This window comes from Oncorhynchus tshawytscha, linkage group LG06 (assembly GCF_018296145.1).
Source record: "Oncorhynchus tshawytscha isolate Ot180627B linkage group LG06, Otsh_v2.0, whole genome shotgun sequence".
Classification (NCBI taxonomy): Eukaryota; Metazoa; Chordata; class Actinopteri; order Salmoniformes; family Salmonidae; genus Oncorhynchus; species Oncorhynchus tshawytscha.
In genome coordinates, this window is record NC_056434.1 from 6,881,464 (window position 1) to 6,907,781 (window position 26,318).

Sequence of the window (26,318 nt, forward strand, 5' to 3'; positions counted from 1 at the left end):
GCTCATTGAGTCTCTAAGGACAGAGGAGAAGGACTCTGTGAGCAGAGAGAATGTCCTGGGAGCCCTGCAGAAACTCAGCCTCAGGTACACTCACTTCCTGAAACACACTCACTCACTTCCTGAAAAACATTCCCACTCACTTCCTCAAAAACACTCCCACTCACTTCCTGAAAAACATTCCCACTCACTTCCTCAAACACACTCCCACTCACTTCCTCAAACACACTCCCACTCACTTCCTCAAACACACTCCCACTCACTTCCTGAAAAACATTCCCACTCACTTCCTCAAAAACACTCCCACTCACTTCCTCAAACACACTCCCACTCACTTCCTCAAACACACTCCCACTCACTTCCTGAAAAACATTCCCACTCACTTCCTCAAAAACACTCCCACTCACTTCCTCAAACACACTCCCACTCACTTCCTCAAAAACACTCCCACTCACTTCCTCAAACACACTAAAATCAAATCAAAGTTTATTTGTCACGTGCGCCGAATACAACAGGTGTAGACCTTACAGTGAAATGCTTACTTATAGGCTCTAACCAACAGTGCAAAAAAGGTATTAGGTGAACAATAGGTAAGTAAAGAAATAAAACAACAGTAAAAAGACGCTCTATATACAGTAGCGAGGCTATAAAAGTAGCGAGGCTACATACACACACCGGTTAGTCAGGCTGATTGAGGTAGTATATACATATGGTTAAAGTGACTGTGCATATATGATAAACAGAGAGTAGCAGCAGCATAAAAAGAGGGGTTGGGGAGACACACAATGCAAATAGTCCAGGTAGCCATTTGACCTGTTTAGGAGTCTTATGGCTTGGGGGTAAAAACTGTTGAGAAGCCTTTTTTGTCCTAGACTCCCATTCACTCACTTCCTCAAACACACTCTCATTCACTCACTTCCTCAAACATACTCCTACACACTCACTTCCTCAAACACACTCCTACACACTCACTTCCTCAAACACACTCTCATTCACTCACTTCCTCAAACACACTCCTACACACTCACTTCCTCAAACACACTCCTACACACTCACTTCCTCAAACACACTCCTACACACTCACTTCCTCAAACACACTCCTACACACTCACTTCCTCAAACACACTCCTACACACTCACTTCCTCAAATACACTCCCACTCACTCACTTCCTCAAATACACTCTCATTCACTCACTTCCTCAAATACACTCTCATTCACTCACTTCCTCAAATACACTCTCATTCACTCACTTCCTCAAATACACTCCCACTCACTCACTCCCTCAAACCCACTCCCACTCACTTCCTCACACGTGTGCATGCACACACACACACACACACACACACACACACACACACACACACCATTTGGACCGCTAACCTGTATGTTATTGTGCTGTATTGTTTAGCATCCTGGTGTGGTGTTGAATTATACTAACCTATATTATGATATGACAATCTTATACCATGCATACTACCTACCGCTCTGCATCCACAGTCACACTACCACTCTGCATCCACAGTCACACTACCTCTCTGTATCCACAGTCACACTACCACTCTGTATCCACAGTCACACTACCACTCTGTATCCACAGTCACACTACCACTCTGTATCCACAGTCACACTACCACTCTGTATCCACAGTCACACTACCACTCTGTATCCACAGTCACACTACCACTCTGTATCCACAGTCACACTTCCACTCTGCATCCACAGTCACACTACGGCTCTGCATCCACAGTCACACTACCGCTCTGTATCCACAGTCACACTACCACTCTGCATCCACAGTCACACTACCGCTCTGCATCCACAGTCACACTACGGCTCTGCATCCACAGTCACACTACCGCTCTGTATCCACAGTCACACTACCGCTCTGCATCCACAGTCACACTACGGCTCTGCATCCACAGTCACACTACGGCTCTGCATCCACAGTCACACTACGGCTCTGCATCCACAGTCACACTACCACTCTGCATCCACAGTCACACTAACTCTCTGGTTAACTATCCACAATCAGCCCTAGTAGACTAGAGAATGTGATATCCCGGTGTCACCACTTTTTTTTTTTTGTTAATCAGAAAACTATTGGTTTGAAACACAAGCTTATAAAGGCAAAAAAAAATTGCAACAGCTAGTGGTTTCCCGGTCTAACCCCGTGGGCTGTGTTTCTTTCTGTTTGCTCGTTGTGCAACACCTAGTGGCGTCCGGGCCTAACCCCGTTGTCTTTGTTCCTCTCTGTTTGCTTGTTTCTGTGCGTCTGCATATGTGCGTCTGTTTGTGCGTGCGAACATGTGAGTTTTGTGTACACATCCATGTGTGTGCGTGCAAGCGCCGGTGTGTTTTTATATGTGTGTGTGTGTGTGCGCGCTCTAGGAGGAGCCAGCAGTCAGCCATGATAGAGGATGGTCTCATTGACTGGCTGGTAGATGAGCTGCAGGACTCTGACTGTCTGTCTGACTACACTCTGGAGTACGCTGTGGCCCTGCTCATGAACCTATGTCTACGCACCAGAGGTAGCCTATCATCACCTGGTACCACTCATCACCTGGTACCACCCATCACCTGGTACCACCCATACCTAGTACGACATCCACCTGATGGCACAGTCCATTAGCCTGGTCCCAGATCTATTTGTGCCAAAACAGATCTGGGATCAGGCTACATTTCCCTCAGTCCAGTGTTTCCCTCAGATTATTTTCCACCCGCGGCAATAAAGCACCCAAAACAATAAACAGGCCCTCAGTTGAAACCAAAAGTATTTTGGGATGTGGGCTCCCACACCACCTATACAAGGAACACTAACACAGTCCACATCAGTTGTCTGAAGTTAACTGGAAATTCAGCATCTTTTTATAGGAATTTGATCAACTTCCACCGTCCTCCCAAGAGTTGCTGAAATTCCTCTTCACTTCAGTTTCTCTTTAAAGACATTCTCCCGCTTTGTGCTGGATGTGTCAATATGTAGTCCAAACATGTATAATCAGTTAGCAGAATTATTGTTTTACCTCAACTAAGCCACGAAATCCCTAGTTTGAAAGAGACGGTTTTTTTTCTGGAAGCTGTGACATTTTCCCCCAATTTGGGCCAGCCAATGAGTTCCTAGCTATTCGAAGACTAGCCAATGAGCTTCAGCCTCTCACCATTTCGGTGACATCTAGCAAGCTGCACATCACAATGGTACGCCATATTCGGGGACCACTTTTGGCTCAGTACTACTGGGTAAAATGTATACAAAAATACTGGTGCATCTCTTTCATTCATGTACCTTGGCTATCCCTTCCCTCTATCTCCCACAGAATTAGAATGAGTTAGCTAGTTAGATCTCAAATGACCTATTACAATAAACATCATATTATCTGCTATTCAGCAGAGGCTTTTATTAAAAAGCCATTTACAGTTCTACGTCCATTCATTTTTACATATGGGACTCGTACTATGGTTGGCCCCAAAGCAGAAATCAAACCCACTACACCTTGGCGTTGCAAGAGTCCATGCTCTACCAATTGAGCCACACAGGACCATTTACTTCTACTCACGACTCATCAAAGGAGTGTCTTCGCATACCAACCTGCATACCACTGCTGGCTTGCTTATGAAGCTAAGCAGGGTTGGTCCCTGGATGGGAGACCAGATGCTGTTGGAGGGCCAGTAGGGGGCACTCTTTCCTCTGGTCTAAAAAAAAATATCCCAATGCCCCCAGGGCAGTAATTGGGGACACTGCCCTGTGTAGGGTGCCGTCTTTCAGATGGGACGTTAAACGGGTGTCCTGACTCTCTGTGGTCACTAAAGATTCCATGGCACTTATTGTAAGAGTAGGTGTGTTAACACTGGTGTCCTGGCTAAATTCTCAATCTGGCGCTCATACAATCACGACCACCTAATCATCTACAGTTTACAATTGGCTCATTAATCCCCCTTCCTCTCCCCTGTAACTATTCCCCAGGTCGTTGTTGTAAATGAGAATGTGTTCTCAGTCAACTTACCTGGTTATATAAAATACATTGTCCCTAGGCCTTGTATAGACTTCTGGCCCTGGGTCTAATGTTAAATGCCCATTGAAGGGATTGATTCAAATCAAATTGAGTTAGATGGGGAGAGCAGAATGAAAGCTTCTTGTTCTTTCAGACCCGTATCTCTGTCGTGATGACTTGTCTTTTTGTTCCAGGTAAGAGGAAGTGTGCTGAGAACCCTAAATACGTGCTGAAGGTTCTGACTGACCTTCTGGGACACGAGAACCACGAGGTAACACACACACACTTTCATGGACACACACATGCACTTACACACACAACTCTCACACACACACACACACACACACAGACAGACACCTGCAGTTGTGAATGTACACAAACTACTCACATATAAAACACACACACAGAAAGAGGTTAATCTGTAAATCTGTTAATCTGCACCAGTCCCAGCAGATCACTAATCTGCTTGCTGGCGTGATGGTGGCAGGGTTGAGCTGTATCCAGATGTTCATATCTCATACAGTCCTTCACTCATCCCGGGATTTACTGTATTACTGCCTTAGTACACAAGGGGGTGCCAAAAACACCTTATTAATTCAGTAATTTGCTTAGATAACTAGCCAATTTAAATTTAGGGTCCGCGTTAATTTTTATTTATTTTTTTATTTTACCTTTATTTAACCAGGCAAGTCAGTTAAGAACAAATTCTTATTTTCAATGACGGCCTGGGAACAGTGGGTTAACTGCCTGTTCAGCGGCAGAACGACAGATTTGTACCTTGTCAGCTCGGGGGTTTTGAACTCGCAACCTTCCGGTTACTAGTCCAATGCTCTAACCACTAGGCTACCCTGCCGCCATGCATGCAGAATTCATCATTTTTAACGTCTGTTACCAGTATGCTAACTAAATTAGCACAGGTAATAATGAATTTCCATGGAGGCTGCTAGCGAAATATTCTCTGCTTTTCTGAAACATGACTATATGTTTGCTAGGACCATGCCTCAGGACTACCTGACATGATGACTCCTTGCTGTCCCCAGTCCACCTGGCCGTGCTGCTGCTCCAGTTTCAACTGTTCTGCCTTATTATTATTGGACCATGCTGGTCATCTATGAACATTTGAACATCTTGGCCATGTTCTGTTATAATCTCCACCCGGCACAGCCAGAAGAGGACTGGCCACCCCACATAGCCTGGTTCCTCTCTAGGTTTCTTCCTAGGTTTTGGCCTTTCTAGGGAGTTTTTCCTAGCCACCGTGCTTCTACACCTGCATTGCTTGCTGTTTGGGGTTTTAGGCTGGGTTTCTGTACAGCACTTTGAGATATCAGCTGATGTACGAAGGGCTATATAAATCAATTTGATTTGATTTGCTATCCAACTTCATTCACCGAGCAGACAGGAGAAGACATTGGGTTGAGGGAAATCGAGAGGGGGAGGGGTATGCCTCTCGTCATCAACAGCAAATGGTGTGCTGACTCTTGCGCAGTGGATGTCTCGACCTATTGTTCACCCATCTTGGAATACCTGATGGTCAAATACCGACCTGTTATCGTGTCTGCTGTATATGTTCCACCTCAGGACAATAAAAACAACAAGCTGGTACTTAATGTACGAGGCTATAAACAAGCCAGAAACCAGGAGGCTGCTTTCCTGGTTGCCTGTGATTTTAATTCTGCGTCATTAAGACATGTGATGCCCAACTTCCATCAACACTTATCCTTCACCACTAGGGGGCGATAGAGTCCTAGACCACTTATACTCTACCCACAAGCAAGCATACAAGGCCCCCCCCCTTCAGAAAATCAGATCATGACCCTATAGTCCTGCTTCCTGTTTACAAGCAGAAACGTAATCAGGAAGTACCCGTGCTGTGTTCAGTTGAGAAATGGTCCTAAGTATCGGAGGCTATGCTACAAGACTGCTTTGCTAGCGTCGATAGCATTGATGAGCTAACCACCTCCGTCACCGGCCAACAAGAGGTTGGTGCTAAGCTAAAGGGACAGGGCTACCGCAGACAAACCCTGAGGCTACGGCTGAAGACAGGAACAAGTACAACAAGTCCCGCTACGACCTCCGCAGAGCCATCAAACAAACAAGTTATAAAGATGGGGAAAGGTCTGTCTGTAATTAAGAGATGCTCTGCTTTTTTTGACACCACACCCCTGTAAGCAAGTTCTGCAGCCCTACGTGAACATGTACTTTACATGGCTTGTGTATGTTTTTACAGATCCGGCCCTACGTGAACGGAACCCTTTATAGCATCCTGTGTATTCATGCAGTGCGAGAGGAAGCCAAGGAAATGTTGTGTGTGTGTGTGTGTGTGTGTGTGTGTGTGTGTGTGTGTGTGTGTGTGTGTGTGTGTGTGTGTGTGTGTGTGTGTGTGTGTGTGTGTGTGTGTGTGTGTGTGTGTGTGTGTGTGTGTGTGTGTGTGTCGAGGGCTTAAGAGATTAACATTGTTGGTGATTGATTTCCGTGTGTGTGTGGCTCAGTTGCTAAGGCATAGCGCTTGCAACGCAAGGGTTGTGGGTTCGATTCCCATGTGGTCCAGTACAAAAAAGCATGCACTCACTACTGTAAGTCACTCTGAATAACAGCATCTGCTAAATGACAAAGTGTGTGTGTGTGTGTGTAGAGTATGGAGGAGATTCTTCACTGCTACAGTAAAGAGGAGAACCCGGAGCTCAACAGGCAGATTGAGTTTATTATCAAACAGCTCAACTCAGGTCAGTCACACACACAACAGAGGTATCGACCCATAGAAGTAGTCCATTTCATCATGTATGCACACAGCCCTGCATTGGCACATATTGACACACACCAGCACAATATACTGTGCATTTGGAATTACATGTACACCCATTCATATTTTTATTCTAGCCTTATTCTAAAAATAAAAAATCCCCTCATCAATTTACACACAATACCCCATAATGACAAAGCAAAAACTGTTTTTTTTAGAGGTTTTTGCAAATTTATAAAAAATATTGTTGTGGATATTCAGTACTGAGAGAGACACCCCCTTGTGCCTTATTGCTTAAGTATACACAACCCCACCTACATACACTGTTCTGTTGGAGGCCACTGGATGTACAAGCTGTGCTTTCTTCATGTTCTATTTGACCTCTCACCTTTGTGAGCTGACCTGACGTGTCTCTTTTCTAACCAGGGGAGGTGACTGAAGAGGGACCAGAGTCTGATGACGAAGAGGAGGATGACGATGATGAGGTAAGCTCGTCATCTCACCCTTGTTGACATGTTGATCATGTTCTGGACACACACGCAAATGTCCAAAGACACATCGCCTCTGTCCGCTAGACACTCCTCCACAGATGGGACGTACGTACATACATACATACATACATACATACATACATCCATCCATCCATCCATCCATCCATCCATCCATCCATCCATCCATCCATCCATCCATACATACATACATACATACATACATACATACATACATACATACATACATACATACATACATACATACATACATACATACATACATACATACATACATACATACATACATACATACATCCATCCATCCATCCATCCATACCCACCCACCCATGTGCAAGTTCTCCCACTTAAAAAGATGAGAGAGGCCTGTAATTTTCATCATAGGTACACTTCAACTATGACAGACAACATGAGGAAAAAAAATCCAGAAAATCACATTTGTAGGATTTTTAATGAATTTATTTGCAAAGACTTCACTTCTCTCTCCATGGTCTCACAGCTATCTCACAGACTTCACTTCTCTCTCCATGGTCTCACAGCTATCTCACAGACTTCACTTCTCTCTCCATGGTCTCACAGCTATCTCACAGACTTCACTTCTATATCCATGGTCTCACAGCTATCTCACAGACTTTACTCCTCTTTCCATGGTCTCACAGCTATCTCACAGACTTCACTTCTCTCTCCATGGTCTCACAGCTATCTCACAGACTTCACTTCTCTCTCCATGGTCTCACAGCTATCTCACAGACTTCACTTCTCTCTCCATGGTCTCACAGCTATCTCACAGACTTCACTTCTCTCTCCATGGTCTCACAGCTATCTCACAGACTTCACTTCTCTCTCCATGGTCTCACAGCTATCTCACAGACTTCATTCCTCTCTCCATGGTCTCACAGCTATCTCACAGACTTCACTTCTATATCGATGGTCTCACAGCTATCCCACAGACTTCACTTCTCTCTCCATGGTCTCACAGCTATCTCACAGACTTCACTCCTCTCTCCATGGTCTCACAGCTATCTCACAGACTTCACTTCTCTCTCCATGGTCTCACAGCTATCTCACAAACTTCACTTCTCTCTCCATGGTCTCACAGCTATCTCACAGACTTCACTCCTCTCTCCATGGTCTCACAGCTATCTCACAGACTTCACTCCTCTCTCCATGGTCTCACAGCTATCTCACAGACTTCACTTCTCTCCCAGTACAATCTTATGTCATGCTATTCTCAGATGGGTCGTATTCATTAGGGCATGCAACAGAAAACATTTGGCAACGTAAAATGAAAATGACTGTCTCTTATTGGACTAGTCCAGGTAGTCTGCCCCTGTTTCAGTCTGTTTTCTTACGTTTGGTGCCAAATGAACGCAACCCTGGTGTGGATCTATCAGGGTTGGGATCAATTCCTGTTCTCTTCAGTAAAATTAGGAAAATGTCCTGTGTTTGTTAACAGGAAGACGCGATAGAGACGGACCTTGATAAAGAGGAAGTGCTTCAGCTGCAGCCCAGAGAGTTGTCCGGAGAGACACTACTGACCACAGAGTACCTGGGGGTGAGAGACACATATATACACACACACACACACACACACACACAATGCTACACTGAACAGATCTGGGACCAGTTATTGTCCTGTGGGAACATGATGCGTGTTTGGCACATTGCCGTTGGCGTGTGATTTGAATTGTGTGTGTGTGTGTGTGTCCAGATCATGACCAACATGGCGACGAGGGTGAAGAGGAGATCGGCAGCTCCTCTTGGACGGAGTGTCGATGAACCCCTGCAGCGACCCGTGACCCCCATCTCCCACCGAAACACACACATCATGCAAGTAGTACACACACACACATATACTGTATACGTACAACATGGAGCAATGCGTTCTGGACTAGAGGCTCTTAGTATCGGATGCCGTCGACCCTGTGGTCAATACAGTATTTGCCAGTACCCAGTGAATAGGGAGGGCTAATGTTACAGCATAATGTTTTGGTGTCCTTCAGAATGTCAGAGTGGTGTCGGACAATACCCGGAGGTGATAACTCATATTTGGAGCTTTTGTTAAGCATTCCATGAGGCCATCCTAAGAACAAACGAATGACCCAATAGCAGTGACAGACAGGTCAACAACTACAGCAGCAAAGTGCCAGTGCACTGCTCCAGCCAAATGTATTCTCTGCTTTAGGAACAGTGAATTAGCCAAGTGTTTAAAATAGGACGGACATTTATCTGTCAGTGAAAGTACAAAGAATGGCACCAACTAAGAAAGTACTTAGAAGGGGCCATGAAAATACAAAGAGGACCAATCGAATGTTAGGCAACATCCAGGGAGGGACATGCTAAAAGTCATTCAAAGTGTTTATGACACATTCATAAGTCGCCTACAGTGCTGTAAAAAAAACTATTGGCCCCCTTTTCTGATTTTTTTTTTTCTTCTACTTTTGCATATTTTTGATACTGAATAATTATCAGATCTTAAACCAAAATATTATAATAGATAAAGCAATTCCCTACTTATTTCAAAGTTAAACAGCACCCAGTGCCCCTGTGTGAAAAAGTAATTGCCCCTTTTACACTCAATAACTGGTTGTGCCACCTTTTAGCTGCAATGACTCCAGCTAAACTGTAACCAATGACTCTAGCCAAACTGTAACCAATGACTCCAGCCAAACTGTAACCAATGACTCCAGCCAAACTGTAACCAATGACTCCAGCCAAACTGTAACCAATGACTCCAGCCAAACTGTAACCAATGACTCCAGCCAAACTGTAACCAATGACTCCAGCCAAACTGTAACCAATGACTCCAGCCAAACTGTAACCAATGACTCCAGCCAAACTGTAACCAATGACTCCAGCCAAACTGTAACCAATGACTCCAGCCAAACTGTAACCAATGACTCCAGCCAAACTGTAACCAATGACTCCAGCCTAACTGTAACGGCCCTGCCTTTAAAAAAATAATAATAATGTTTTACCTCTTTTTTTTCCTCCTCAATATCATGGTATCCAATTGGTAGTCGTTACAGTCTTGTCTCATCGCTGCAACTCCCGTACGGACTCGGGAGAGGCGAAGTTCGAGAGCCACGCGTCCTCTGAAACACAACCCAACTTAGCCGCACTGCTTCTTGACACAACGCACATCTAACCCGGAAGCCAGCCGCACCAATGTGTCGGAGGAAACACCGTACACCTGGCGACCTGGTCAGCGTGCACTGCGCCCGGCCCGCCACAGGAGTCGCTAGTGCACGATGATATCACTGCCGGCCTAACCCGGACGACGCTGGGCCAATTGTGCGCCGCCCCATGGGCCTCCCAGTCGCGGCCGGCAGCAACAGAGCCTGGGCTCGAACCCAGAATCTCTGGTGGCACAGCTAGCACTGCGATGCACCACCCGGGAGGCCACGCTTCCCCCTTTTAATTCCCTGTTAAATAGCTACCAGTCAGCTGCACAAATGAGGGTTGTGACAGTGGTGCTAATTAGGAAGTGTTCGACCCTCAGTTCCAAAGCTCTTTTAAGTCTTTTGTTTTGTTGTATTTCAAAGTGTGTATTATATTATTATTATTATTATTATTATTATTATTATATCACAAGATTAACCAGGATCGAATCCAATCATATCTTCAATTGGACTACCCATCTCAGTTGTGTGATTTATACCGTGTAGGTTTATGTGATCAGTTGTAGGTGAAGTCTGCTGAGATTTCTGACAACATTTATTGTGTGTGGAATGGGAGTTTTATTGCAATCTGATTTTTTATTTTATTTAAACCTTTATTTAACTAAGCAAGTCAGTTTAAGAGCAAATTCTTATTTACAATGTCGCCCTTATATGAATAATACAGTTTTTTTAGCGTCTCTTTATGAATGAACAAACATTGTGTAACTGAGTTCACTTGAGTTCACTTGAACTCATTTAACAAACTGGACTCTTTTTAGGCCCGAGGTACGTGACTTCAAGTCAAAAAGTGCCTGGTCTGAAACACAGGAGAGGAGGTGTAACCAGTGACTCTTTTATTGGCATGGACCTGTGTGGAAGTTCTGCACCAGCCCTCCCTCTGACACCCAACCTTCCTCCTTCTTCTGGTTTATCTACATGTGATAATCATTGTGCGCTAGTGTTATTTATTCGAGGTACTCCTCGCTCTTGTGTTTGGGTTTCAACCCTGTGTTTTGTATAAGTGTTTGTTGGGTCTTTACATGGCACGCTGTATTTTGGGAAAATAAAAAACAACTATTACGCATTCCTGCGCCTGTCTCCCGAACCCGTCATACCAGCGTGACAGAATAATCTACCATTATGGGAGACAGCGGGAATGGCCCGTCCGACGACGATGCGACTGGTCCGTCCGGCACCGCCGCAACTTCAGCAGCTGCAACTGGCCCGTCCGACGTCGCCACAACTAGTCCGTCCGATGCCAGCGCGACTACGGCAGTGGCAACTGGCCCGTCCGACGTCGCCACAACTAGTCCGTCCGATGCCAGCGCGACTACGGCAGTGGCAACTGGCCCGTCCGACGTCGCCACAACTAGTCCGTCCGATGCCAGCGACTACGGCAGTGGCAACTGGCCCGTCCGACGTCGCCACAACTAGTCCGTCCGATGCCAGCGCGACTACGGCAGTGGCAACTGGGCCGTCCGACGTCGCCACAACTAGTCCGTTCGATGCCAGCGCGACTATGGCAGTGGCAACTGGCCAGTCCGACGTCGCCACAACTAGTCCGTCCCATGCCAGCACGACTACGGCAGTGGCAACTGGCCCGTCCGACGTCGCCACAACTACTCCGTCCGATGCCAGCGCGACTACGGCAGTGGCAACTGGCCCGTCCGACAACGACGCATCTTCGGCAGCTGCATCGGGTCCTGTAATTTGGGAAATAAAAAAACCCTATTACGCATTCCTGCGCCTGTCTCCCAATCCTTCATACCGACGTGACAGTGTGGCTGTTGTTATGATAGTTGGGGTAATCCAGTCAGTCAACAGTGCCAAAAGGAGGTCAGCCAGCCGGAATCAAATGGCTAGCAGGATGTCTACCTCCCTCCCTGGATGTCTAGGTCCTCGGGGCTCAGGTTCTGCACCGCCATTGTTCCCCTGTTGGACTCGCTGAATAACCCGCTCAATAACGCACTGAGTAACTACCTGAATCACTGGCTGAATCAGCCGAGCGACAACAATGGCCTCTGCTAGAGTTTAGGAGGTTTAGGATGCTGCCAGTCCATTGTTTCCAGGCCTAAGTACCAGTGCTTCCCAGGACTAGCGATGACAAATCAGAGGAGAAAGTATGGTCAAGTGGTACACTGTTATTGTCAGGGCATTATCAGGGCAGAGGCCAGCAGTTGTAAGCCAAAGCACTTGAGAGACACACTGTCTGTTACTCTTGGGATTCTCTAAATTGAATGTTGTAACAATAGCCTGGTCCCAGAACTGTTTGTGTTATCCAACTCCTAGTAGGCAAGATGGCACCAGCGGATCTGGGATCAGGCTATTATAATGAATGACACCTGCGGTATGGAGGAACATACCGCAGAGACCTGGGGATAAGAATGGTGTTAAAGCAGCTGCAACATATTCTGTCTAAAAGATCTAAAGATAATAACAACATGAGGTATTTCAACCAATGAAGAAGGCCAAGTGTGACTAAGACAGTATCAAATCAAAATCAAATCAAATCACATTTATTTATATAGCCCTTCGTACATCAGCTGATATCTCAAAGTGCTGTACAGAAACCCAGCCTAAAACCCCAAACAGCAAGCAATGCAGGTGTAGAAGCACAGTGGCTAGGAAAAACTCCCTAGAAAGGCCAAACCCTAGGAAGAAACCTAGAGAGGAACCAAGCTATGTGGGGTGGCCAGTCCTCTTCTGGATGTGCGGGGTGGAGATTATAACAGAACATGGCCACGATGTTCAAATGTTCATAAATGACCAGCATGGTCAAATAATAATAATCACAGGCAGAACAGTTGAAACTGGCGCAGCAGCACGGCCAGGTGGACTGGGGACAGCAAGGAGTCATCATGTCAGGTAGTCCTGAGGCATGGTCCTAGGACTCAGGTCCTCCGAGAGAGAGAAAGAAAGAGAGAAAGAGAGAATTAGAGAGGGCATACTTAAATTCACACAGGACACCGGATAGGACAGGAGAAGTACTCCAGATATAACAAACTGACCCTAGCCCCCCGACACATAAACTACTGCAGCATAAATACTGGAGGCTGAGACAGGAGGGGTCAGTATCCTGTTCGGTGTGAAATGGTCTAATACTAAGACAATCAGTTGAGTCCAGTGTCCTTACCCCGATGTTGTTATTGATTGTGTGTGGTTTGTAGGGACTTCCGAGGAGGCAGCGAGGGCGACAGGGGTGAGGTAGGGTACCCCTTGAGCAGACAGAGGAGCGAGGACAGCCTGCCCCCGTCCCGCTACAGCTCCCGCCCCCCCACCCGCTCCGGCAGCCGACCCAGCACCAGCGAATCCCTGCACCACTCCATGGGTAGGTGAAACTATCTTTTGTGTCAGCATGGACGTGTGTGTGTGTGTGTGTGTGCGTGCAGACAGAGGTTATAACATATTTTTTATTTATTTCAAGGGTAGATGAGCTTTAATATTGCAGATAGATTGTTGATGTAATTGTCTGCATCACTTCCAATCCCCATATATTTTTTTGCAAATATACAGTACCAGTCAAACGTTTGGAAACAAACTTGTTCTAGGGTTTTTCTTTATTCGTACTATTTTCTACATGTATAATAATAGTGAAGAAATCAAAACTATGAAATAACACATATGGAATCATGTACAGTTGAAGTGGGAAGTTTACATACACTTAGGCTGGAGTCATTAAAACTAGTTGTTCAACCACTCCACAAATGTCTTGTTAACAAACTATAGTTTTGGCAAGTCGGTTAGGACATCTACTATGTGCAAGACACAAGCAATTTTTCCAACAATTGTTTACAGACAGATTATTTCACTTATAATTCACTGAATCACGATTCCAGTGGGTTAGAAGTTTACATACACTAAGTTGACTGTGCCTTTAAAAGCTTTAGAAGCTTCTGATAGGCTAATTGACATAATTTGAGTCAATTGGAGGTGCACCTGTGGATGTATTTCAAGGCCTACCTTCAAACTCAGTGCTTCTTTGCTTGACAGCATAGGAAAATCTGAAGAAATCAGCCAAGACCTCAGGGAAAAGTGTAGACTTCCACAAGTCTGGTTCATCCTTGGGAGCCATTTCCAAACACCTGAAGGTACCATGTTCATCTGTACAAATAATAGTACGCAACTATAAACACCATTGGACCACGCAGCCGTCATACCGCTCAGGAAGGAGACGTGTTCTGTCTCCTAGAGATGAATTTACTTTGGTGCGAAAAGTGCAAATCAATCCCAGAACAACAGCAAAGGACCTTGTGAAGGTGCTGGAGGAAACAGATACAAAAGTATCTATATCCACAGTAAAACGAGTCCTATATCGACATAACCTGAAAGGCCGCTCAGCAAGGAAGAAGCCAATGCTCCAAAACTGCCATAAAACAGCCAGACTACGGTTTGCAACTGCACATGGGGATGAAGATCATACTTTTTTGGAGAAATGTCCTCTGGTCTGATGAAACTGTTTGGCCATAATGACCATCGTTATGTTTGGAGGAAAAAGGGGGAGGCTTGCAAGCCGAAGAACATCATCCCAACCATGAAGCACGGGGGTGGCAGCATCATGTTGTGTGGGTACTTTGCTGCAGGAGGGACTGGTGCACTTCACAAAATAGATGGCATCATGAGGCAGAAAAATTATGTGGATATATTGAAGCAACATCTCAAGACATCAGTCAGGAAGTTAAAGCTTGGTCGCAAATGGGTCTTCCAAATGGACAATGACCCCAAGCATACTTCCAAAGTTGTGGCAAAATGGCTTAAGGACAACAAAGTCAAGGTATTGGAATGGCCATCACAAAGCCCTGACCTCAATCCTATAGAAAATGTTTGGGCTGAACTTAAAAAGCATGTGCGTGCAAGGAGGCCTACAAACCTGACTCAGTTACACCAGCTCTGTCAGAAGGAATGGGTCAAAATTTACCCAACTTAGCTTGTGGAAGGCTACCCGAAACGTTTGACCCAAGTTAAAAATTGAAAGGCAATGGTACCAAATACTAATTGAGTGTATGTAAACCTCTGACCCTCTGGGAATGTAATGAAAGAAATTAAAGCTGAAATAAATAATTATCTCTACTATTATTCTGACATTTCACATTCTTAAAATAAAGGATTAAATGTCAGGAATTGTGAAAAACTGAGTTTAAATGTATTTGGCTAAGGTGTATGTAAACTTCTGACTTAAAGTGTAGGTACCAAAAAAGTATTCAACAAATCAAAATATATTTTAGATTTTAGATTCTTCAAAGTAGTCACCTTTTGCCTTGATGGCAGCTTTGCACACTATTGGCATTCTCTTAACCAGCTTCATGATGTAATCACCTGGAATGCATTTCAATTAACAGGTGTGCTCTTTCGTTAATGCGTTTGAGACAATCAGTTGTGTTGTGACAAGATAGGGTTGGTATACAGAAGATAGCCCTATTTAGTGAAAGACCAAGTCCATATTATGGCAAGAACAGCTCAAATATGCAAAGAGAAACAACAGTCCATCATTACTTTAGGACATGAATGTCAGTCAATGCAGAACATTTCAAAAATGTTGAAAGTTTCTTCAAGTGCAGTCTCAAAAACCATCAAGCGCTGTGATGAAACTGGCTCTCATGAGGACCACCACAGGACAGAAAGACCCAGAGTTACCTCTGCCGCAGAGGATAAGTTCATTGGAGTTATCAGCCTCATAAATTGCAGCCCAAATAAATGCTTCACAGAGTTCAAGTAACAGACACATCTCAACATCACCTGTTCAGAGACGACTGCGTGAATCAGGCCTTCATGGTCGAATTGCTGCAAAGAAACCACTACTAAAGGACACCAATCAGAAGAAGAGACTTGCTTGCTTTTTTTGGTATCTACATGATTTCATTGTTTTGGTGACTTCAATATTATTCTACAATGTAGAAAATATATTTAAAAATAGAAAACCCTTGAATGAGTAGGTGTGTCTAAACTTTTGACTGGTAGTTTTAGAACACCTACTCATTCAAGGGTTTTTCTTTATTTTTACTATTTTCTACATTGTAGAATAATAGTGAAGACATCAAAACTATGAAATAAAACATATGGACTCATGTATTTTTTTGTGATCCAGTACATAATATTGTGCATTTATCACAATTTGGTTGTAATCCAGAGAGTTACGAAAACGTTTCTAGATCCTCTATGAGGCTGTGGAGGGATCCAAATTGTGGATATAAAAGAAAACATGAATCATCAGCGTCCAATGACATTGTTTTTAAGCCCTGGATTTCTAGCCCCTTGATATTATTGTTGGATCTGATTTTAACAGCTAACATTTCAATGGCAATAATAAATAGATATGCCGATAGTGGACAACCTTGTTTTACTCCTCTTGACAGTTTAAAACTTTCTGAGGAGTAGCCATTGTTTACTATATTACAGCTAGGGTTACTATACATGACTTTAACCCATATTATAAGAGATTCTCCAAAATTGAAATGTACCAGGAATTTAAATATAAACTCCAGTCGTACTTTATCAAAAGCCTTTTTAAAGTCAGCTATGAATAGCAGGCCTGGTTTCCCAGATTTTTCATAGTGTTCTATTGTTTCAAGTACTTGCCTTATATTATCTCCAATGTATTGTCCATGTAAAAAAAAAACTGTCTGATTTAGAATGAATAATATTCAACACTATCTTTTTAATTCTATGTGCTATACATTTTACTCAAATTCTTTGCATCACAAAGTGAAGTGTAAGAGGCCTCCATTTTTTTAAATGGACTGGATCTTTATATTTACCACTTGTATCCTGTTTCAGTAATAATGACATCAGACCTTCTTGTTGAGTGTCTAATAGTCTACTGTTTATATAGGAGTGGTTAAAACATGCTAATAACGGTCCTCTGGGTATATCAAAAAAAGGTTTGGTATACCTCAACTGGTATGCATACACCCCTGGAGTTTTCCCATCCTTAAAGGCTTTAATTGCATCAAGAAGTTCCTCCTCTGTAATTTGGCCTTCACATGAGTCTTTCTGTACATATGTTAATTTTACATTATTAATAGGGGAAAAATCCATACAATTAGCTTCGGTTAGTGGAGATGGAGGAGACTGAAATGAAAACATATTCTTAAAGCACTTTGCTTCCTCTTTCAAAATATCATTTGATGAATCATGAGTGATTCCGTCATTTTGTAACAAATTTAGTCAATCATTTTTGGTAGCATTTCTATGTTGAAGATTAAAAATAATTTGGTGCATTTTTCCCCATATTCCAGTTCGCTTTGTTTTTATAATGTGTTACACTTGATCTTTCTTGAATAAGTTCCTCCATTTCTTTGTGTTTTCCCTCTAACTTATTCTGAGCTTCTATGGTACAGTTTTTATTGCTATCTATCTGTTCTGTTAGACCTTCTATTTCTTTTGTTAATGTGGACTCTTGACCTAAATTGCTTTTTTTTTATATATATATATATATATATAGATGAGTACTGAATAGCATGGCCTCTAAAGGCATGTTTAAAAGTGTCCATACAATCATGATTATTATTATACCTTTATTTCAACAAGGAACACAGCCTGAGACCGAGGTCTCTGTTACAGCTGGGCCCTGTGTACACATGTTTACACATACAGTTTAGCTACAATGATTAAGAAACTACACAAGACAAACAAAACAGATTACACAAAAAAATACAGCAACAGATTACATTTACACAGGTTATTCCACTAACAGGTTATTCTACTAACAGGTTATTCCCCTAACAGGTTATTCTACTAACAGCACAAGAACTTGCATTACCCAAAACAGTTACAAGCAATACGAAAATAAAACTCCTCCAATAAATGTTTCAAATTAGCAACAGGGGGACAAGAGTCTCAAGTCTAAGTTTAGTCTGCAGGCTTATTCCATAGGCAAGGAGCGTAACAGGAAAAGGCAGCCATACCCAACTCTGTGGAAACCACATGGGCCTCAAGTGTAATCCACAGGCAAGGAGTGTAACAGGAAAAGGCAGCCATACCCAACTCTGTGGAAACCACATGGGCCTCAAGTGTAATCCACAGGCAAGGAGTGTAACAGGAAAAGGCAGCCATACCCAACTCTGTGGAAATCACATGGGCCTCAAGTGTAATCCATGCTTGAGACCTGGTTTTAGGAATTATAATTATAATATTGATGAGTGATGATAAATAAGAAGGTAGTTTATTCAGAAGTGCTTTATAGACAAACACGAGAGCATGTTGTTCTTGTCTCACGGACAGCGAAGTCCAACAATAAGGGGATCTGCTATACCTATGTTATAGTCAGTTATAAATGATTCTGTCCTGGTTAAAAACAAGTTGTCATCCAATAGGCTTTGATTAAATTTCCAATATCCTCGCCCACGTGGACATTCAGTAACAGTAATGTATACGCCAATTAACTGATGGTCTGACCGCATTCTGTCCCCTATCAACACTTTTTTAAAACTTTTAGTGCCAACAAGAATGACATAAGAATGTTGTCAAGACGACTAGTTTGATTGAGCCTCCCCAATGTATATCTCACTAGGTCGGGATATTTAAGCCTCCATATATCCACTAATTCTAATATATCCATGATATTTGTGATTTCCTTTATAGTCCATTGAGGTATTTAAAACAGTATTATAATCTCCCACCATAATAATAGTAGTCTATTGCTTGTAGGTTTAATCATTTATTATATATATTTTCAAACGTGGATCGTCATTATTTGGTCCGTAAAGGTTAATTAGCCATATCTGTTAATGGTCCAATAAAATATTAAAAAATCATCCATCTACAGAGGATATAACTTTACAATAGCTTTATTGTCCATAGTCACAGCAGACGACTTTGGAAAGTAGTAAACTTCACAAACATCATTTAGACAGTTTTTGTTACAGCATTAAATTTGTTAGCAAAGAGATTAATGGTGGCTAGATAGCCAGGTAAAGTTGTTGACTTTATTTAACAATCGCTCCTACACTCTTTTGTCCAAGAATGACAAGGTGTCTACAGTTTTGTTTACATTTAAGCAATTGTGAAACACCTTCAATGTGTTTTCCCTTTTCAATGTGTATTAGAAATCACCTCGGGCAATAAAAGTTTCCTATTGAACTTCAGAACAGAAGTGTTCTTTTGATCAGAGATGAATGATACAGGCTTCGTTTTTAAGCGAGTGAGAGTTCGTCATTCACATAACTGATAAATGAAACAGGCTTTGTTTTGAAGCGAGTGAGAGTTAGCCATCGACTTTACTGATAAAGGATATTCTAGAAATAACAAGATGCTTCTCTTTCATTTAAATGTTTCATTGCAGTAGCCTAGATTACCAATGGGCTACATTCGCTTTTACAGTCTTTGCACCTTGTACACTCTTAGAAAAAAAGGTGCTTTCTAGTACCTTAAAGGGGTTCTTTGGCAGTCCCTATAGGAGAACCTTTTGAAAAACCCTTTTTAGTTCCATGTAGAACCCTTTCCACAGTGGGTTCTACATGGAACTTAAAAGGGGTCTGCTATGGGGACAGCCGAAGAACCCCTTTTGGAACCCTTTTTTCTAAGAGTGTATATTTCCAAGAATTGTTCCTTGTCGTTGTAGGGGGATTTAATTTCCTGCTGCTGCTATTTCACCATCTCATGTTTTAGTTTTTAATTTCTTTTGATGTGATGTCTACAGGCCGCCAGGGCGATTCCTTAGAAGTTGGCAGTTCAAAATTACTAGTCAGAGTTAGTGCCACCCACAGACACATTTATCAGAGCTTATCCAGAGCGACTTACAGGACCAATCAGGGTTCAGTGCTGGAAAATAACAGTGACTTTCTATCGAGCCCCCACCCCTTGGCTTTCTGTCCGGCCCACACCCACTGGCTTCTGTCTGCACGTACTGGTTTTAGGCGTATGTGACGCAAATCGCTTGCTAGCCATGGTCCCAGTAATTTTCCACCCTATAGGCAACATCAAAACGCATTAAAAAAAACAACTAAGAAATACTTTAGGTTAAATTACCAGAGTTTTTCACATGGCCCATTAAGCTGTCAGTGTTGCTGTGCGGTATTACAGACGTAGTTTGAAATAGAGCAATGTTGGTGAGACTTGAAATTATTCTTGCTGAACATTTTAAAGCCTACATTTTAGGACTGGGACGATTTTCAGACCGAGACAAATATGGGTGATCAATATTTATTTATAGATAATATAGTCTACTATGGCCTAATCATATTTAGGAAGTACATTTCCTTGTAGCGATTACGGCCTCGATCTTCTTGGGTATGACGCTACAAGCTTGGCACACCTGTATTTAGGGAGTTTCTCCAATTCCTTTCTGCAGATCCTCTAAAGCTCTTTCAGGTTGGATGGGGAGCGTCTCTGCACAGTTATTTTCAGGTCTCTCCAGAGATGTTCGATCGGGTTCAAGTTCGGGCTCTGGCTGGGTCACTCAAGGACATTCAGAGACTTGTCCCGAAGCCACTCCTGCGTTGTTTTGACTGTGTGCTTAGGGTTGTTGTTCTGTTGAAAGGTGAACCTTCGCCCCAATCTGATGTCCTGAGCACTCTGGAGCAGGTTTTCATCAAGGATCTTTCTGTACTTTGCTCCGTTCATTTTTTCCTCGTTCCTGACTAGTCTCCCAGTCCCTGCTGCTGAAAAACATCCTCACAGCATCATGCTACCACCACCATGCTTCACCGTAGGGATGGTGCCAAGTTTCCTCCAGACGTGACAATGGAAACAGGATGCACCTGAGCTCATACCTAAGGGTCTGAATACTTTTATAGATTTGCAAAAACCTGTTTTCACTTCGTCATTATTGGGTATTGTCTGTAGATTGATGAGTTAGTGAGCATTTATCCTTTGCCAAGATAATCCATCCACCTGACAGGTGTGGCATACCAAGAAGCTGTTTAAACAGCATGATCATTACACAGGTGCACCTTGTGCTGGGGACAATAAAAGGCCACTCTAAAATGATCAACGGAAACAGGATGCAGCTGAGCTCAATTTCAAGTCTTAATACTTATGTAAATAAGATATTTCCTTATTAAAAAATATATATTCTAATGGTTTTTGCTCTGACATGCACTGTCAACTGTGGGACCTTGTATAGACAGGTGTGTGCCTTTCCAAATCATGTCTAATTAATTGAATCTACCACAGGTGGGCTCCAATTAAATTGTAGAAACATCTCAATTAAGTTGTAGAAGCATCTCAAGGATGATCAACGGAAACAGGATGCAGCTGAGCTCAATTTCAAGTCTTAATACTTACAATAAATATTCTACAATCCAGTTTTTTTCTTTTGTCATTATTGGGTATTGTGTGTAGGTTGATGAGAGGAAAAACTATTAAATCAATTTCATAATAAGGCTGTAACGTAACAAAATGTGGAAAAAGTTGAGGGGTCTGAATACTTTCCGAATGCACTGTTGGTGCAAGGGGGGGGGGGCCCAGGACCGACTTTAGGAAACCCCTGTTCTGGAGTCAGAGAAGCTGCACGTATCTAATTATAGACAAGTTGACTAACCGTATATCCTACCAAAATGTCGGAAATTACAAGCAGAAACATATCAAAATCAGGCAAAAGACATGGTGCAAAAAAATAATTCAGCTTACGGACAGGGGAGCTATAGGAGGGATGGGATCATTGTAACGGCTGGAATGGAATCAGTGGAATGGAGTCAACCACGTTGTTTCCATGTGTCTGACGTGTTTGGTTCCATCGATTCTATTCCAGCCGTTACCTTGACCCCCGTCATGCTCCTCCCACCAACCTCCTCTACCTACAGCTAATTTTTTTTATAAAGAAAATGTTAGGTGCTAGGGTGTTAGGGTCACATAAGTTCCAAAAGAATAAAGACATTACACATTTCATATTATGTATATATTCAGTGTTGTAATGATGTGCAAATGGTTAAAGTACAAAAGGGAAAATAAATAAACATAAATATGGGTTGTATTTACAATGGTGTTTGTCATTCACTGTTTTCCCTTTTCTTGTGGCAACAGGTTACAAATCTTGCTGCTGTAATGGCACACTGTGGTATTTCACCCAGTAGATATGGGGGTTTATCAAAATCGGGTTTGTTTTCAAATTCTTTGTGGATCTGTGTAATCTGAGGTAAATATATGTCTCTGATATGGTCATACATTTGGCAGGAGGTTAGGAAGTGCAGCTCAGTTTCCACCTCATTTTGTGGGCAGTGAGCACATAGCCTGTGTTCTCTTGAGAGCCAGGTCTCCAGGTTCATCTCTCTGTAGGTGATGGCTTTGTTGTGGATGACTCTTTTCTGGATTTTGATCATTAGCATGTCGTGTCGTTGGCATCATTAAAGTGAAGACTGTTATTTTATCAAATCAATTCTCTGTAATTATTATTACGTGATTAAACTAATCATGTAAATGTAATTAACTAGGAAGTCGGGGCACCAAGGAAAATCTTCAGATTACAAAGTTATAATTTTCCTAATACAACTCTACAGATATTTTAATATCTGATCAATTAGTCTTCTAATTAATGAATTATTCTTTACCTCACGTTAGTCTCATTCCAAACATCGTAAATTGTTGGTTATCTGCACTAACCCAGCCTTTACTATGAATCATCCATACACCATTTGGCTTAATAATTGATTTACTAACTAACTAAATCATCACAGAAATGCATAAACAAACAACACAGTAGATATGGTTACAAGGAAATGATAGGGGAGGTTCCCTAGTGGGCTTAGCCGATATGACGGCTTGGTGGACAAAGGGAAATGGGTGTGGTCTGAGAAGGGCAGGAATGATAAAACAGTCACTACACAGTTGATAATTATATTAATTGAAAAGCTAATCCTTTGCACATGAACTCTCACTCATTCCGGAATAATTGCAATCAATACATATTTACGCTCAGTTTGTCGTCGTGATCTCTGTTCGTCTGTCTGAATCGTCCGTCTTTCTGTTCGAAAGCTCATCCGCGCGTCTCTCTCTCTCTGCTTCCCTGAAGTATTTTGTGGTTAGAATGGATACTTCAGAGTACCCTTCAGAAATGTTCTCATAGGATAGATGTTTCGGCGGTTGTCGGTCCTCACATCTCACGTTGACATCATTTCTAGCTGCAGACTAGTAATTAGTATCTAAGATTTGCTCTTATTCTGTCGGGATCAATAGTCTCAGAGTTTAACCATTTCCCATCATTTATCTAATGCTCCACGTGGTATGGTTAGGAATTCAACAACCATTACAACCTTAAATTAGACTGATGTTTTTGTGGTCTCTATTCAAACCTTTGCCCCGTCAGCTGTCTGAGGTCAGCATGGTCTGAAGAGGATTTCTTCAGGTGGGGGTTTTATTCGTAACAGTAGAAAAGGGCTGTCCCATGAGCCAGATCATGTCTGTGCTCGTGGAGGCGGGCCAATGACGTAGTTAAACTTTAAAGGGAATACAATTCTCTCACATTAACATTATTACGTCATTTCACAAATAGTTTCATCTTTACTCATTCATTTTATACAATAATTAGACGCAAACCTCATAATGGAGGCACCTGTAAAAATAGAGTTATGGTAATGTGGCCGTATTGTCTTTCATGAGGTCACAAACATGAAACAAAACGGACCGGGTCGTAGCTGGCTTCTCCACCGGCTGTTTACACATTCTCCAAAATATGGATATTGTTCAGTTCTCAAGTTCTGTGATGTAGAAGAAGTTCCTTTGTTCTACTGTGAAACACTCTCTATATATACTGCATGGCCAGGAGGAGAGAGTCTCCTCCAGGAATTTACGACCTGAGATAACAGAACCTGGGTGTAGGAGGGAGAGAGAGGGATGCCACGCTCTATACCCAGATAGGGCCACGTCATGACAAGTGGCTAAGGTCCTAATTCTGCATGCAGAGTCTCAATTTGGTCTTTGTCCCATTTTGTGAAGTCTTGGTTGGTGAGCGGACCCCAGACCTCACAACCATAAAGGGCGATGGCTTCTATAACCGATTCAAGTATTTTTAGCCAGATCCTAATTGGTATGTCGAATTTTATGTTCCTTTTGATGGCATAGAATGCCCTTCTTACCTTGTCTCTCAGATCATTCAAAGCTTTGTGGAAGTTACCTGTGGTGCTGATGTTTAGGCCAAGGTATGTATCATTTTTTGTGTGCTCTAGGGCAACAGTGTCTAGATGGAATTTGTATTTGTGGTCCTGGCGACTGGACCTTTTTTGGAACACCATTATTTTGGTCTTACTGAGATTTACTGTCAAGGCCCAGTTCTGGCAGAATCTGTGCAGAAGATCTAGGTGCTGCTGTAGGCCCTCCTTAGTTGGTGACAGAAGCACCAGTTCATCAGCAAACAGTAGACATTTGACTTCAGAGTCTAGTAGGGTGAGGCCGGGTGCTGCAGACTGTTCTAGTGCACTCTCCAATTCGTTGATATATATTTTGAAGAGGGTGGGGCTTAAACTGCATCCCTGTCTCACCCCACAGCCCTGTGGGAAGAAATGTGTGTGTTTTTTTGCCAATTTTAACCGCACACTTGTTGTTTGTGTTCATGGATTTTATAATGTCGTATGTTTTTCCCCTAACACCACTTTCCATCCATTGGTATAGCAGACCCTCATGCCAAATTGAGTCAAAGGCTTTTTTGAAATCAGCAATGTGTGAGAAGACTTTGCCTTTGTTTTGGTTTGTTTGTTTGTCAGTTAGGGTTTGCAGGGTGAATACGTGGTCTGTCATATGATAATTTGGTAAAAAGCCAATTTGACATTTGCTCAGTACATTGCTTTCACTGAGGAAATGTAAGAGTCTGCTGTTAATGATAATGCAGCTGATTTTCCCAGTTTCATTGAGGATACCATCAACACCACAGGCTTTTTTGGGTTGGAGGGTTTTTATTTTGTCCTGTAGTTCATTCAAGGTAATTGGAGAATCCAGTTGGTTCTGGTCGTCTTTAACAGTTGATTCTAAGATTTCTATTTGATCATATGTTTTTGCTGTTTGGTCTTTGTTATTGAGCCAAAAAGTTTGGAGAAGGGGTTTACCCATATATCTCCATTTTGGATACATAATTCTTTGTGTTGTTGTTTAAGTATTTTCCCATAAGTGGGTTAGTCTATGGATTCTTAAGCTGATTTCTGACGTGCTGTTCTTTCTTTTTTCGTAGTGTGTTTCTGTTTTATTTTAGTGATTCACCATAGTGAAGGCATAGACTTCTCAATTTCATTCTTAGTTTTTTGCATTTTTCATCAAACCATTTGTCATTGTTGTTCGTTTTCTTCAGTCTTCTGTTTGACATTTTTTGATTTTATAGGTAACCTGAGAGGCCAACTATACTGTTAATGTTTTCTACTGCCAAGTTTACACCTTCACTATTACAGTGGAACGTTTTGTCCAGGAAGTTGTCCAAAGGAGATTGAATTTGTTGTTGCCTAAATGTTTTTTGGTAGGTTTCCACACTACATTCCTTCCATCTGTAGCATTTGTTTACATTACTCAGTTCCTTTGGCTTTGATGCCTCATGATTGAGTATTGCTTTGTTCAAGTAGACTGTAATTTTGCTGTGATCTGATAGAGGCGTCAGTGGGCTGACTTTGAACGCTCTGATAGACTCTTGGTTGAGGTCAGTGATAAAGTAGTCTACAGTACTACTGCTAAGAGATGAGCTATAGGTGTACCTACCATAGGAGTCCCCTCGAAGCCTGCCATTAACTATGTACATACCCAGCGTGCGACAGATCTGCAGGAGTTGTGACCTGTTTTTGTTGGTTAAGTTGTCATAGTTGTGTCTAGGGGGTCATATGGTGGAGGGAATGCTTTCACCCCCAGGCAGGTGTTTGTCCTCCTGTGTGCTGAGGGTGTCAGGTTCTTGTCCGGTTCTGGCATTTAGGTCGCCACAGACTGGTACATTTCCCCGGGCCTGGAAATGATTGATTTCCCCCTCCAGGATGGAGAAGCTGTCTTCATTAAAATATGGGGATTCTAGTGGGGGGATATAG

At 42.7% G+C, this 26,318-nt stretch overlaps 1 protein-coding gene across 3 annotated transcripts in view; it reads left to right on the plus strand.

Annotated features, from left to right (window-relative positions):
* LOC112251956 (lisH domain-containing protein ARMC9) overlaps nucleotides 1-26,318 on the plus strand; it is an 83,697-nt gene that overhangs the window by 39,687 nt on the left and 17,692 nt on the right. For all 3 annotated transcript variants that reach the window (XM_042322890.1, XM_042322892.1, XM_042322891.1), the window contains 9 exons: nucleotides 1-84; nucleotides 2,388-2,527; nucleotides 4,180-4,256; nucleotides 6,213-6,287; nucleotides 6,618-6,708; nucleotides 7,152-7,210; nucleotides 8,691-8,789; nucleotides 8,946-9,064; nucleotides 13,563-13,723. The exon at nucleotides 1-84 is cut by the window's left edge and continues 40 nt beyond it. In XM_042322890.1, coding sequence (XP_042178824.1) covers nucleotides 1-84; nucleotides 2,388-2,527; nucleotides 4,180-4,256; nucleotides 6,213-6,287; nucleotides 6,618-6,708; nucleotides 7,152-7,210; nucleotides 8,691-8,789; nucleotides 8,946-9,064; nucleotides 13,563-13,723 — 905 coding nt within the window. The remainder of the gene's footprint in view (nucleotides 85-2,387; nucleotides 2,528-4,179; nucleotides 4,257-6,212; nucleotides 6,288-6,617; nucleotides 6,709-7,151; nucleotides 7,211-8,690; nucleotides 8,790-8,945; nucleotides 9,065-13,562; nucleotides 13,724-26,318) is intronic.